Source organism: Alligator sinensis, unplaced genomic scaffold, assembly GCF_000455745.1.
Source record: "Alligator sinensis unplaced genomic scaffold, ASM45574v1 scaffold1161_1, whole genome shotgun sequence".
Classification (NCBI taxonomy): Eukaryota; Metazoa; Chordata; order Crocodylia; family Alligatoridae; genus Alligator; species Alligator sinensis.
This window is the reverse complement of record NW_005843255.1, coordinates 28,358-41,165: the sequence shown is the minus strand read 5'-3', so window position 1 is coordinate 41,165 and position 12,808 is coordinate 28,358. Positions and strand designations below refer to the sequence as shown.

Sequence of the window (12,808 nt, the reverse complement as noted above, 5' to 3'; positions counted from 1 at the left end):
GGCTGGTCTCAGTGGTGGCAGGTGACAGACAAGGAGCAATGGGCTCTGGTTGCAGATGGGGGAGTTGAGGTTGGATAGTAAGAAAAACTGTCAGCAGGAGGGTGGTGAAGCGCTGGAACAGGTTCCCCAGAGAGGTGGTGGAGTCTCCATCTTTGGAGATGAATTTCAAGATCCAGCTAGACAAAGCCTTGGCTGGGATGATGTAGTTGGGGCTGGTCCTGCTTGGAGCAGGGGGCTGGACTAGATGTGACCCCTGAGGTCCCTTCAACCCTCATTTCTATGATCTGTGATTCTATGAATGTCTTCATTTCATTTCATGCTGCACAAAAACTCTTCAGTTCTCCATTGATAAATACAGTTGAGTAAGAAAAAGGTAGGAGATAGTGAGAAATAAATTTTAAGTTGGTACCACGGGCCGGGACTGCAGGGTAGGAGTGAGGGGCACTGGCAGTCTCAGGACTAGGAGATGTGGTGGGCTGGGGGAGACAGTAGCGGGGTCCAAGGGCTGTGGGTACAGGATTGCCAGCCCGGGCCGTGCTGCTGCCCTGGGGGGGCGGGGTGGGCGTGTCCCCTGCCTACCGCCAGCTGGCCCTGCACCCAGGGAAGCACCTGCCAGGTGGGTGCAGGATCCCTGCCCCATTGGAGCCCTATGCTGCCCCACGCTGGTATGCCCTCCCCTGCTACGCCCTGGCCCCCATCACACGCATACAGATCCCAGGCCTCCTGGCTCTGTGTGTGTGTGTGTGTGTGTGTACATACACATGCACACCCATCTCACACGCACAAGGACCCTGGCTCATGACACTGCCCCACATCCACAAGAGCCGATTTGTCTGACAGGCCGTCACACACGTGAGACATCTGGGACACGCAAGCCAGCTGTCATTCCCCCTCCAGGAATCCAAGCATCTCTCCCACGCACCTGCAAACAACCACAAGAATCCCAGCATCCGACACACAAACTGCCCCCACCAAAGAACCCATGTGTCCGACACAGTCATGTACACACATGTATGTCCCTCGTGTCTTCCAGGCTGGAACCAGGGGGATATCCCCAAGGTTGTTGTCACCACAGCCAGTAAAGCAGCAGCTGTAGGAGGAGCCAGTCTGACGCTAGGAGGTCCTGGGGCAGGAGGTGATGCAGACCATGCAGCCCCCTTCTGAGACCGAGATTCCCTCAGAGACCCTACAGCTGGCACTGGGGCATGACTTCTCCACCCCAGAGACCTGGCGTAAACGCTTCCGGAGCCTCCGCTACCTGAAAGCCAAGGGGCCGTGGGAGGTTTGCAGCCGCCTGCAGGAGCTTGGTCGGCGCTGGCTAGAGCCCCAGCACCGCAGCAAGGAGCAAATCCTGGAGCTGGTGGTGCTGGAGCAGTTCCTGGCCATCCTGCCTCGGGAGATGCAAAGCTGGGAGTGGGGACCTGGTGTGGAGACCTGCGCGGAAGCCTTGGCCCTGGCTGAGGGATACCAGCTGCAGCAGAAGGAGGATGAGAAGCTCCGGGTGAGAATGTTTCACCCTGATCATGGATGCTTCTGTCTCCATCTCCATGTGCTTGGAGGATGTTCCCTCTCAGCCCCATCTCTCCTAGGATTCCAGCTCCCCAGTGATATATTTATCTCATCCCCAGGTCACAGTGAGTGTAAAGGTCAAGGAAGTCTCAGATAAGATGCAGTCCACAGCAGCACTGCAGGAACCTGGTGCTTCCTGCCCGGAGCAACCAAAGACATGTTGTGTGGAAAGGCTTCTGGATGAGTCAGGAGAGAGGGAAACCCCAGGGCCTGGGGACAGGCCACCTCATGTCCGCAGAGAGGAGCCCCTGCCCCACCAAGAGCCAGGTGAGGTACCAGGTGGAAGGCCCAGATGCGAGTCTGGATGCCCGAGTGTCTGGACTGCATGCAGGGGAAGCAGCTCGAATGTCTGCCCCAGCCTGTGACAGGGCTGCAATATTCCTAAAGACATAACCATGTGGTTGGGCTGGGCCCAAGCTCTGATCTGTGTGTGTGGGCAGCTCCCAGGCTGGGGGCCCTGATCTTTCTTTCTGCATGTCTGCAGCACCCAGCAGAGACAGGCGTTATCTTGTTTGGGCCTTGTCTTGTTGCCATGCTAACAATCAGTGATGTAATTCATGTTCCAAAAACCTCTGCGCCGGATAAGGGGCTGGTGCAGGTGATGGAGAAATGAGACTCCCTAGTGGCCTCCGGCTGGTTCAGGTACAGTTAACCCAGGGCTCTGTCCTGCTGCAGATTCCCTTGTAACCGAGGCGACCTGGGAGCCATGGTACCCAAGACGAGGCCCTTCCCCTGGACCAGGTAAGGAGCAGTGATTTTATCCTTTCCAGCAGCAGGAGCTACTGTCTCCCAGTGCAGAAATCTCTGCCAGAACATTTTGATGGGGTCAGTGCTCCAACAGCTCATCAGTTCTGGTTCTCCCAGTGCCCCAGAAAGCATTTCAGGAGCCCTGGAGAAGACTGACCTTGCGTTTTCCCTCCCCCTTCCCTTTAACATCCCTGGAGCTTCTTTTCAAGGGAATGATGTCCCTGCAGGCTCTGCGATCACCACCCCACGCTGAGACAGTTACTGGGGCTCGTCTCCAGCCTCATGCCCATGGAGGTCTATTAGCAAGAGCTGTGGGGCTTGGAGTCTTCCTTCTCCCCCATCTTCCACACACTGAACCCTCTATCTTTCTTAGTCCCAGACCAGTATAGGAAACTAGCAGGGGTTTCCCTGTGCCGGCAGCACCAGCGCTACCCCGTGCATTCTCTTCCCCACCCTGCAGGTGCTGCGACCCCAAGGAGAGGTGAGCAGAAGCCTCCTGGAGAAGAGCCTATAACCCTGGAGCTGCAGAGGACTTCCCCAGGGAGACTGGAGGAGAGGGGCTCCCTGACACCTGAGCCAGGCCAAGTACAGCTCCAGGCGCTGTTTGAGGCCGTGGCAGTGTATTTCACGCAGAAGGAGTGGGAGCTGCTGGAAGATGAAGACAAGCTGCTTTACCGGGACCAGATGCTAAAGATATACCAAACCCTCGTTTCCCTGGGTAAGGCTCTGGTTGTTGCTTCTCCCTGGAGCTATGCAAACTCTGAAGTTTTGTAGTCATCTCCCTGTGTTTCAACAGTCTCATCCTCATGGACTTTTGGCTGGTGGTTTAAATCCATTTTCTCCCCACTGCTTTGTCAGTGATCAGACCTCTCTCACATTTCATACTGATATATCCTTCTTTATTTAATCCAGCTGCTCTCACTTGAATTGTCCCATTCTTATAGCTCCTGGTGCTTTCATATTCAACAGTTTCATGGCAATATGATCTCCCTTTCCCTTCTCAGCATGGTCATATCATCTCCAATTTATTGTGCCTTAAAATACACAAACATCTCTTCCTTGGGGAATTATTCATGGATTCTTTTCCCTGCCACAAATCCTTGGTTTAAATCTTCACTGAGAATAAGGTCCTTTCCACTCCTCTTTCTGGAATTACACTGATAAAAGAAATGCCATGCATCCAAAAGTTTTTCCCAATGTCTCTTCTTTTTTGGTACCTTGAAAACAGTCAAAGTTTTATCCTTCTGCTCCTAGTACATCACACATCAGTGAATATTCATGCCTGTCCCTGGTGACTGTCGATTTAATACCCTTTCTAAACCATATGCGTTTGGTGATTTGTTTCCTATGGCCATCCCTCCACAACCTGGGTGACAAGGATCATCGTTTATTGAAGGCTTCTCCTTGCAGTGCTTTCTCTTTCATTCTAAATGCTTATTCTCCCTTTTCCATCAAGGCCTTAGTAGAAACCTTGAGTTCATTGGGTCCAGTCCCCACGTCCCGGTAGGCTATTGTGTATCCAGTACCCAGTAACAAACACTCTTTAATCGCTACCCTGAACAGGGTATCAAGGTCCTACACCTGACTTAGTCTGCAGCATCCAGCAAGGACAAGTGGAGCTCTGGGGCTGTGATGATGAGGATGGTGGGGAAATCTCAAGGTCCGAGGATCTGCTGCCAGGTGAGTTGTAGCTGTCCCCTTCACCCAGCTCTGCTCTTAGAAATGCTCCATGCCCAGAGTGCCAAGGGGACCGGGAAACTGCAGACCTGGCCTGTGTGCTGCCATTCCAGGGCGCTGACCTCAAAAACAGTACATTATGCTGTAATGTGTCCCGGCAGGTGTTGTTTCCACTCCCTGAAATTGAGTCATGTGGAGACACGTAACTATTCCTTTCTTCTCCCTCGGATGATAGATGTTAGGGGACAATCAGGTTTGCTGCCTTGATTTTTCAGCCCAGATGTGGTTCCCCTGGGACACCATGATCTTAAACTTCCATATTCACGTAGCAATGTAAGAGTTCGTTCCCCAGTCCAGGGTATCCATACCTCTCTAATACCCTCTCCCAGGTCATGATGGGATTTGTAGCCCCACATCCATATTAGCATGGTGTGCAGAGGCTCTGTGTAGCCATTACTATTGGACAAGAAAAGCTAAAGCTGTCCTGGCTTCTGGTCAGGTTGATCTGGAACCCAGGATTTGTTTCATCATGGTCTCAGCCTGCATGAAATGGCCCCATGTCATGAGTACAATACAGAACTTTCAGGTTGTGGGGAAGTGAATACCCCACAGGTTGCACCAGAATTGTCTCCTTCGTGTTTTGTGTCCGTGGCCCCAAGTGTCACAAAGCCTGAGACTCTGCACAGAGTCCAGGTTCAGGTTCATGCCAAGGCTTTAGACCCAGTACAGACTCCTCTGACATAAATCTCCCCTGGGGCCTGTCAGAGGAGGAAAGCTCCATGAACTCATTAGTTGCAGCAGACAAAGCTCTGCTCCTTTCAGAAAAGAGAGACGGAGCTCTAAGACCACCTCCCCTCCTCCTTGGGTCATTATAGCATGAAGCCATTCAAGTACTGTCCTAATGAACATGTCCCACATGTCCTTCTCTTAGCAGGGCCTGAGGGGATGGGGCTGTCAGCTGAGCCAGAAATACTGAGTCTGGTTCTGAACTCCTGTGAATAGGGAACATTAGCCTGGCAGAGGGTACAGCCCTTCCCTTCCTCCCAGCACTTGGGGTTTTGGCAGTAAAACATTGATTTCTTGAGGGAACACAGGTCCAAGCCTGCTCTGAGGCCTGTCCCAGCAAAAGGAATAGAAGTGTTTGCCCTTTGCTGGCAGAGTAGGGATTAATTGGGATTTTCTTCTCCGTGAAGGTGGTGCCTGGCTGCTGAGCACAGCTGAGGAGCAGGCTCCTGCGGAAGGGTCTGTGAACCTGGAGCCCCCACGGACTTCCCCAGGGAGTTTGGGTGAGATGGACTCCCTGAGACCTGAGAAGGAGCAATGGCACAAGAGTCAGCAGGTGCCCAAAAAGCAGAAGGAGAATGTAGCAGTGAACCAGGTACAATCTCCAGTTGAGTGTGAGAGTGGAGAAGGGGCAGAACCCAGAAAGAGCCCTGAGTGCAGGGAAGAATTTGTGTTGCTGAGAGACCTAAAGAGCTCCTGAAAAGAGGCACTGCATCGAAGCCAATGCAGTGGGGTGGGCCTCAAATGGAACCAGGAGCCCACCCCTGCCTCAAGGTCAGGAAACCCTTTAACTGTCCAGCACTCCTGGCTCTTCACAAGTAAGGCACACTGGGGAGAAGCCCCACATATGCACCAAGTGTGGGGAGCACTTCACCTGCCTCTTCACAATAGTTGCTCACTGCCAGATCTATTCTGGAGAGCTCCCCTATTGCTTCACCAAACATGGGAAGAGCTCTTTGTGCCCCTTGGACCTGGTCAACCACTTATGAGAACACAGGGAAAAGCATCAGTACTCCTGTGTCAAGTGTCCTAAGACCTTCACCTATTTCTTCTCTCTGTCTCAGCACCAGCGGTTCTACCTGCGGAAGAAGACACACCGCTGCACCGAGTGCAAGAAGATCTTCAGCTGCTGGCAAGACCTGTCCCAGCACCAGTGTGTGCAGAGTGGGGAGCAGCCACGCCACGTCACCAAGCGTAGGAAGACTTTCAGGAAGACCTCCAAGCTGGCCAGACACTGGTGCATGCACACAAGGGAGAAGCCGCATCAGTGCTTAGATTGTGGGAAGAGCTTCAATCTGTCCTCCAGCCTGACCAAACACCGGCTCATACACACAGGGGAAAAGCCACATCGATGGTCAGAGTGTAGGAAGAGGTTCACCCGATCCTCTGACCTGGCTCAGCACCAGCGTATCCACACAGGGGAGAAGCCACATCAGTGCTCTGTGTGTGGGAAGAGCTTCATCTGGTCCTCCCACCTCACCCGGCACCAGCTTATCCACACAGGGGAGAAGCCACATCGGTGCTCACAGTGTGGGAAGACCTTCAACAGATCCTCCAACCTGGCTGAGCACCAACGTATCCACACAGGGGAGAAGCCACATCAGTGCTGTGTGTGTGGGAAGAGCTTCACCCGATCCTCCAAGCTGGCTGAGCACCAGCGTATCCACACAGGCGAGAAACCGCATCAGTGCTCTGTGTGTGGGAAGAGCTTCAGCCTAGCCTCCAACCTGACCAGACACCGACTTACCCACACAAGGAAAAAGCCACATCAATGTTCTGTGTGTGGGAAGAACTTCACCCGATCCTCCTGCCTGGCTGAGCACTAGCATATCCACACAAGAGGAGAAGTCACATCAGTGCTGCTTGTGTGGGAAGAACTTCAACCAGTCCTGTAGGCTGGCCAACCACCAGATCTGTGGAAAAAAATCCCCCTGTTCCTCTCTTCCTGGTCTGAGACAGCCCAACCTCCGCCCCCTTCTGCTTCAGCTCTACCTGGTCACCTAGGCGACTGGGCTTTAAAAAGTCCTATGGGAAGGGGAGCTCGGTTTTCCTTTGTCCTGTAGCAGGCATTTTTGGGAAGGACATGCAGTCATTTTGGGGACTCAGCCAAGCTTGGGCCTCTGGAGAAATCCTCTAGATGATTATACTGTCAGTAGATATGGAAACTTAGCCAGTATATTAGGATTAAGTGATTTTTAGATGTGCTGAAAGGGCCACAAGCCCATTTTTGTATGACTCATTTTATTAGCGATTGCTCAAGGTGTTTGGGTTTTTTTCCTCTTAAACTTATTCTGTTCTCTACCCCACCCCCACCCCTATTCTCTCCCTCTCTGATCAATCAAAGCTATCTGTTACAGCGTGCCTAGCTGTGAATCTCTGAGGGGAGAGACACGTCTTTATAACTCCCATTGCTCGGCTACCTAAGGTGGGCTTGGCTTTTTACTTTCCTCCGGTACCAGAGGCTGCTTTTGAATGCTTCAGGTAAAAGGAGCACCCAGATACTACCAGTGGGCAAAGTTCCCCTGAGGTCTGCAGGGTCTATGTACCCTGGACTGCATAGAGCCCAAACGTAGACCACTGCTTGGAAGGTAGCAATGTTAACCCAGGCTTGCGGGAGGTCTGCAGGAAGGGGGATGGCTGGACATAGGCTCCCCAGGGGAGACTTCTGAAGCATGGTTTTGGGCCTGGTACAGTGAAGTTGGTGCTTCAGTGTAGTAGCACCCCCTAGTGTTCCACTGCAGGCCCATCTACATGGGCTGGGGGAGAGGCCCCATTGGTGCTTGGAGTGTGGGAAAAGCTTCCCCTGATCTTACAACCTGGCTGTGCACCAGCATATCTACACGGGGAGAAGCCAGATCAGTCCTCAGAGCGTGCAAAGTGCTTCCTCCACTCCTCCAAACTGGCCCAACACCAATGCATCCAGATCCAGGAGCATCTATAATTCTGCCAGCAGTGCAGGAAAGTCTTGGGAACCTGCTCAGCACCCACCAGGGTCTGCATTGTGGCAAGTAGTTTCCTGCTGGTGGACTGCAGCAAGAGTTCAACCATTGTTTGGTCCTTCAAGGGCACCACAGAACCCAAAGGACACAGAGGCTGGCCCCCAAGGTTTGATGATGGGGAGGGGTTCAAAGGAAACATCTCAGGCAGAGGCCAGCCCAGGTGCTGGGGGAACCTGCGAGGAGATGATCTCCATAATTGTCCTTTCTGCTGATATCCCCCCAGTGTATAAATTTCCCCCCACTTTCCCTTTATTACAGCGTTTAAGAGAATAACCTTGTGACTTCTGAATGAGCTCAGTTCTTTGGCAGGAGGCCCGGTTTGTTGCCGGAGATGGCCATAGGAAGAAGGGAGGGAATGGGAGTTTGTTTGACACATTTTGAATGCGCCTGTTGCTTACTGAATTGCTAAGGGGCAGCGGAGGTTGGGGACAAGGTGTGTAGGTGAGGGTGCGTGTCTAAGGAACTGAAATCAGAACCACCCCTTTTCATGCGTGCACGGGTACAGATCAGTTAAGGTCCCTGATGTCTCTTCACAAGGCCTGATTTCAGAGCCAGCTTCTCAAATGCAGTTCCCACTGCTTTTTGTGACATAGTCTTATGGAGAAGAGAGTAGTGTGTTACAGAAGTAGATGCTGCACAGCATCTTCAGCAAGTGAGTGGGGATGTGGGAAAGTCCAACTGAGACCCTGGTGATGAGGTCAGGCCTTCAGTTACACCCATGGCCACAACCATGTTAGGCTCCAGTTCCTGTTGAATGATGGGATTCGCACCAGGAGGCATAAGCCAGTACGTCTTCTCTTTTGATTTCTCTCTCCTTAGTTCTGATTCCAGAGACCTGGAGGGCTGCTGAGCAGGGCGAAGTTGGAGTTGGTCAGTTGGAGCCCAGCTGCACTTTCCACATCTGGCAGCCTGTGCCAGGTTAATTGTTAACTATTGCTAGCTCTCTCCCCACCCTACTAAGTAAAATCCTCCAGTTTTACTGGCCTGTGGAAACCCAGTGAGCCTTTGGATGAAATGGGCCTTCACCTCTGCCCCGTGCTAGTTTGTCCAGACCCCACCTTGTTGCTTGTGGTAGAAATAGATGCATCCAGCACTTGAATAGGTGTGGTGCTCTCACAATGGCAGGTCCCACATCAAATCCTGCATCTTCTTTTCTTGCAAACCCCCCAACAGAAAAGAAATCTTGAGATCCTGACCTGTCAACTCATAGGCATCAGAGTGCCTTTTGGGAAGTGGTGGCAATATTTTGAAGAGCCATGGCACAAAGTACAGGTTCTTACAAATCACAAAAACCTAATTGCTGACCCGCAGCCCCAGAAACTGGCCCAAGAAGCAAGGGGAAGTTCCCACTTGTATATAGAAAATCATAGGGGTTAGGATCACAAGTCAACAGGCCAAAGGGAGGGAACAGCAACGTTGTGGTAACACACTCAGCGCCTTAACTCCCTACCACCCCTCTCCCCCTGCCACCTCCAGCAGTGTTCCCCAAACAAGTTTTTAGTCCCAAGTGTGGTCAGAGCTGCAGCTGCTTCCAAGTGCGCAGTTCCTTCAGTCCACAGTCCTGGTTGCCTGAGCCTGTGAGATCTCCAGCTCCCCTGTGCGCTCCTGTGTGGGGCTGGCCAGGTTCCACCTGCACACTACTCTTTCGCTCTTACTTCAGCCTGCACCCTCTTCCTTTTTCCAGCTTCCCCAACCCCAGTGGTTTCTGGAAGCTGTAGTCCAAACTCCCAATGCGCACATCTCTGCAGACTCCCCCGTTTCCTCCTGCTGACAGACTTTACCTTGACATTATACTAGAATATTTGTGTATATCCGAAACACTCAACCTAAGGCAACTTTGCTGTGTGGGTGTTTTTCTTGAAGGCCCACTTAGACTTTCTGATGATGCAGAAATGGGAAGGTGGATGCTGTTTCCCAGAAAGTGGAATTTGACTCCAACCTGGTGCAGGGACCATTGGAACCTAGTCCCATTTTGAGGCCAGAGCATCCTCGCACCTCCGTGCCAATGGCTCTGCTGTCTGCCGCAGCCAGGAAGAAGTCCCGTGTGAGGAGCAGGCCACCTTCACGTGACCACTGCCCCAAATCCAGGATGGTCTCTTCTGTCAGAGTAAGGTTTACATGCCCCTATGTCTAGGTAGGCCCATAGTACTATTTTTATGCCATGACTCCTTGTTAGCTGCCTACCCTGGAATGGAAAACTATCAAGTAATCACCTGCTACTTTGGTGGCCAATCAATACCCCCGTGGTCTCTTCCAGTCCCTTTCCACTCCACCCCGGCCTGTTTTAGGCTAAGGTCAAGCGTGGTTCTTCCTCAGTTGAGTGGGTTCTCTATGATCTGGATGGCGGAAGATTTACTAACCTGGTATCCTGCATCCTGTATGTATGTCTGCCCTAGGGTGAGCATTTGTGCAATTAATGGTGATGGCAGATTGTTCCTGACTTGTTCCTTCATCTTTTGTTGTGAGGCAAGCGAGAGACTCGGGGGCATCTGAACCCTAAGGTCTCCCAGCTTGGGGCTTGCATGTGGGATGTCTGCCATAGATCTGGGGGTGTCTGAAGCCCCAGGCTGACAGCCCGAGGCTGTCTAGCTCCCTGGCTAGACAGCAAACTACATGGGGCTAGAACATGCAAAGGAGTCCTATAAATCTGGACACTTGGTCATAGCACTAGGGAAGAGCTGGAGGGATCCCTCCTCCCCATGCGAGTGTCTGGGGTGCTCAGGTTGTGAGACACTAGAGCGGAGCACAAGGCAGGGGCTGTTCAGTGCCTGATCCTTGGCTCCGATTCTGCTCCAGCCAGCCCCATTCTAGGTCCCTGCCCAGGTCCAGGTGAAAGCACCGCAAAGGAGAGGAGCCCTGGCAGGAATGAAGCCCACAATGTCCTGCCAGTGGTCTCCCGTGCCCATTGTGGTCTGCAACAGCTGAACACGTGCTGTGAGCAGCTTGGATCGAGGGCAGCTGGAAGCTTGCAGGGTACCTTCACCTCAGCTGCACGCCACTCGTCCACAGGACAAGCAATTCTCTGCTCCATGCAGCAGTAACAGAGGTGCTGACTGTCATGGGGGGGATGCAGTGGGGCCTCCAGCAGCACCAGGAGCGACGGCCTGAGACTGGGAAACGAGAGTGTCTGTGGGGAGGGCACAGCACATATATGTCCATGTGTTGGTGCAGCCCTTCATGCAGGCAGGAAGGACAGTGTGGCCCCTGAGCTGGGCAAAGGGGAATCGCAGCCCCCAACTCCTTCGGAGGTGTCAACAGCTCCCTATGGGGTGTCTTTGTGTGGGCTCTGGGGGTAAGACCATGGGGCTGGAAATCCCTGCAGCTCTTGCCCGAGACCACAGGGAAGATGGAGCCCCCGCCAGTCACCATGGGGGCAGGCAGTGCCCGGAGGCCCTGGCAGGAGGGAGAGCAGGATGGAGAGGAAGCTGTGAGGACTCGGGGCCGGGGAGGCCGGCTGGGGCTGTGGGGAACGGGCTCAGCTGCCCAGTGTCTGGAGCCGGGCAGTGGATGTCAGTCTCTGTGTCCCCCGTGCAGCTTCCCCCTGCGCTCCTGTGCTTTGCCTTCACCCCAGGACTTTGGATGCGGCCCCTTGCAGACAAGACCCAGGCTTGCTCCCAGGGTGGCAATGGCAGGTAATACTGGGGTGCACTGGACAGGGAGGAGGAGGGGACCCCATTGCCCACTCCAGTAGGCTCATGACAGGCTCGGGCCAGATTAGGGACAGAAGGAGCTGAAGCCCAGAGGGACTCAGGAGGACCCACAGTCACAGGGAGGTCAGTGGCACAGCTGGGCCATGGGCCGGTGTTCCCAGAGCCCCACCAAGCACCTCCCGTGCCCTCTCACATGTGCATACAAGGAAACTGAGGCAGGGAGCGCAGCCCTAGGCCCTGCAGCAGCTCTGGAATAGACCCCAGCTCCCGGCTCCTTGGTCCAGACCAATCCTCCGCCACTGCATTGTGTGGCATCCTTGTCAGCGCTCCCTCTACTGTCAGCTGCTGTGGGCACAGCCACACGCCTGGAGAGCCTGAGCATACTCAGGGGATGCCCCAGACAAGCAGGAGGCTCAGTGTGTTGGGATGGGGTTGGGAAGCCCTTTAATCAGGACTCCTACTCCAAACAGCCCTGGACCCCGCTTGGGAGCTGAGAAAAGCACCGACTTGAGAGAGGTGTGTCCCGCGCCCCCAGCAAACCCCCTGCCCTCATCTTGGCCCCCTTCCTGAGGTGGACTCCTCGTGGTGAGCATGTCTCGGCTTCCTCCTGGTGAGCATGTGCACGGCCAGGATCCCGGGGACCAGGACTGCCAGCACCCCCAGCAGGATGAGCCCCTTGGCACGGCAATAGGACAGTGAAGGGGCCAGGGTGGTGCCTGAAAGAAATGAGACATGTCCGGGGGTTAGTTCTGTGTGGAAACCTGCTGCTGGGCTGCACTTGGGCTCAGGGACATCCTGGAGCAGCTGGGACAGGGTCACTGCATCACTTGGTGTGGCCAGACAAGCCATGCATCGCACTCCCAGCCACCCCCTGCAAACCCTCCTGCCCAGGGCAGGGCCTGCAGGGTACTCGGTGCATGGGGTCTGGTAGGGTCCCTTTAGAAAGGCTGGGAGCCTGCGAGTGGTGCTCACTGTGTGCTAGGCTGCAGATCCAGCTGGCACAGGCAGCCTGGCCTGGTGGGGTGTGTTTCCCTCTGGGTGAAGGGGCCTGTGGCTGGGACCTGGGGATCTTTTGCCAAAAGACAGTCCCAGAGCTTGTGACAGGCACTGGCAGGGTCCAGGCCTCCCCTTTGGAACAAGAAACCTGTCTGTGCAGAGAAACAGGTGCACACAGCAGGGACTCGGACCCAGCCATGGAGCTGCAGGCTGAGCAGAGCCAGCTCAGGGGGTGCAAAGGGCTCTGGGGGCGAGGGCAGGGTGCTGGGTGGGTGGGGAAGGGGTGGAACGGGAATGCCTGGAGGGGCAGTGAGTGCGTCCGGGGCCCAGAGCCAGGGCAGCAGCAGGCAGTGGGGTCTCAGAGCAGGAGCAGCCACACTGTGTGGC

The 12,808-nt window shown here is 54.2% G+C and overlaps 1 protein-coding gene across 1 annotated transcript; it reads left to right on the top strand.

Annotated features, from left to right (window-relative positions):
• The first annotated feature begins 195 nt into the window (after window positions 1–195).
• Window positions 196–8,048, top strand: LOC102371952 (zinc finger protein 773-like). Its single transcript, XM_014527018.2, has 8 exons — window positions 196–373; window positions 1,034–1,501; window positions 1,629–1,836; window positions 2,245–2,310; window positions 2,777–3,034; window positions 3,880–3,996; window positions 5,187–5,371; window positions 5,841–8,048. The coding sequence occupies exons 2-8, from the start codon at window positions 1,139–1,141 to the stop codon at window positions 6,600–6,602; spliced, it is 1,959 nt and encodes a 652-aa protein (XP_014382504.1). The 5' UTR covers window positions 196–373; window positions 1,034–1,138; the 3' UTR covers window positions 6,603–8,048.
• The last annotated feature ends 4,760 nt before the right edge of the window (window positions 8,049–12,808 follow it).

What these genes read in the sequence shown, in the direction of transcription:
- LOC102371952 (XM_014527018.2), top strand. Translation starts at nt 1,139, where the DNA reads ATGCAGACCATGCAGCCCCCTTCTGAGACCGAGATTCCCTCAGAGACC. An exon ending in AGGAGGATGAGAAGCTCCGG is followed by an intron (nt 1,502 to 1,628) that starts GTGAGAATGTTT and finishes TCTCATCCCCAG; the next exon opens with GTCACAGTGAGTGTAAAGGT. An exon ending in CCTGCCCCACCAAGAGCCAG is followed by an intron (nt 1,837 to 2,244) that starts GTGAGGTACCAG and finishes GTCCTGCTGCAG; the next exon opens with ATTCCCTTGTAACCGAGGCG.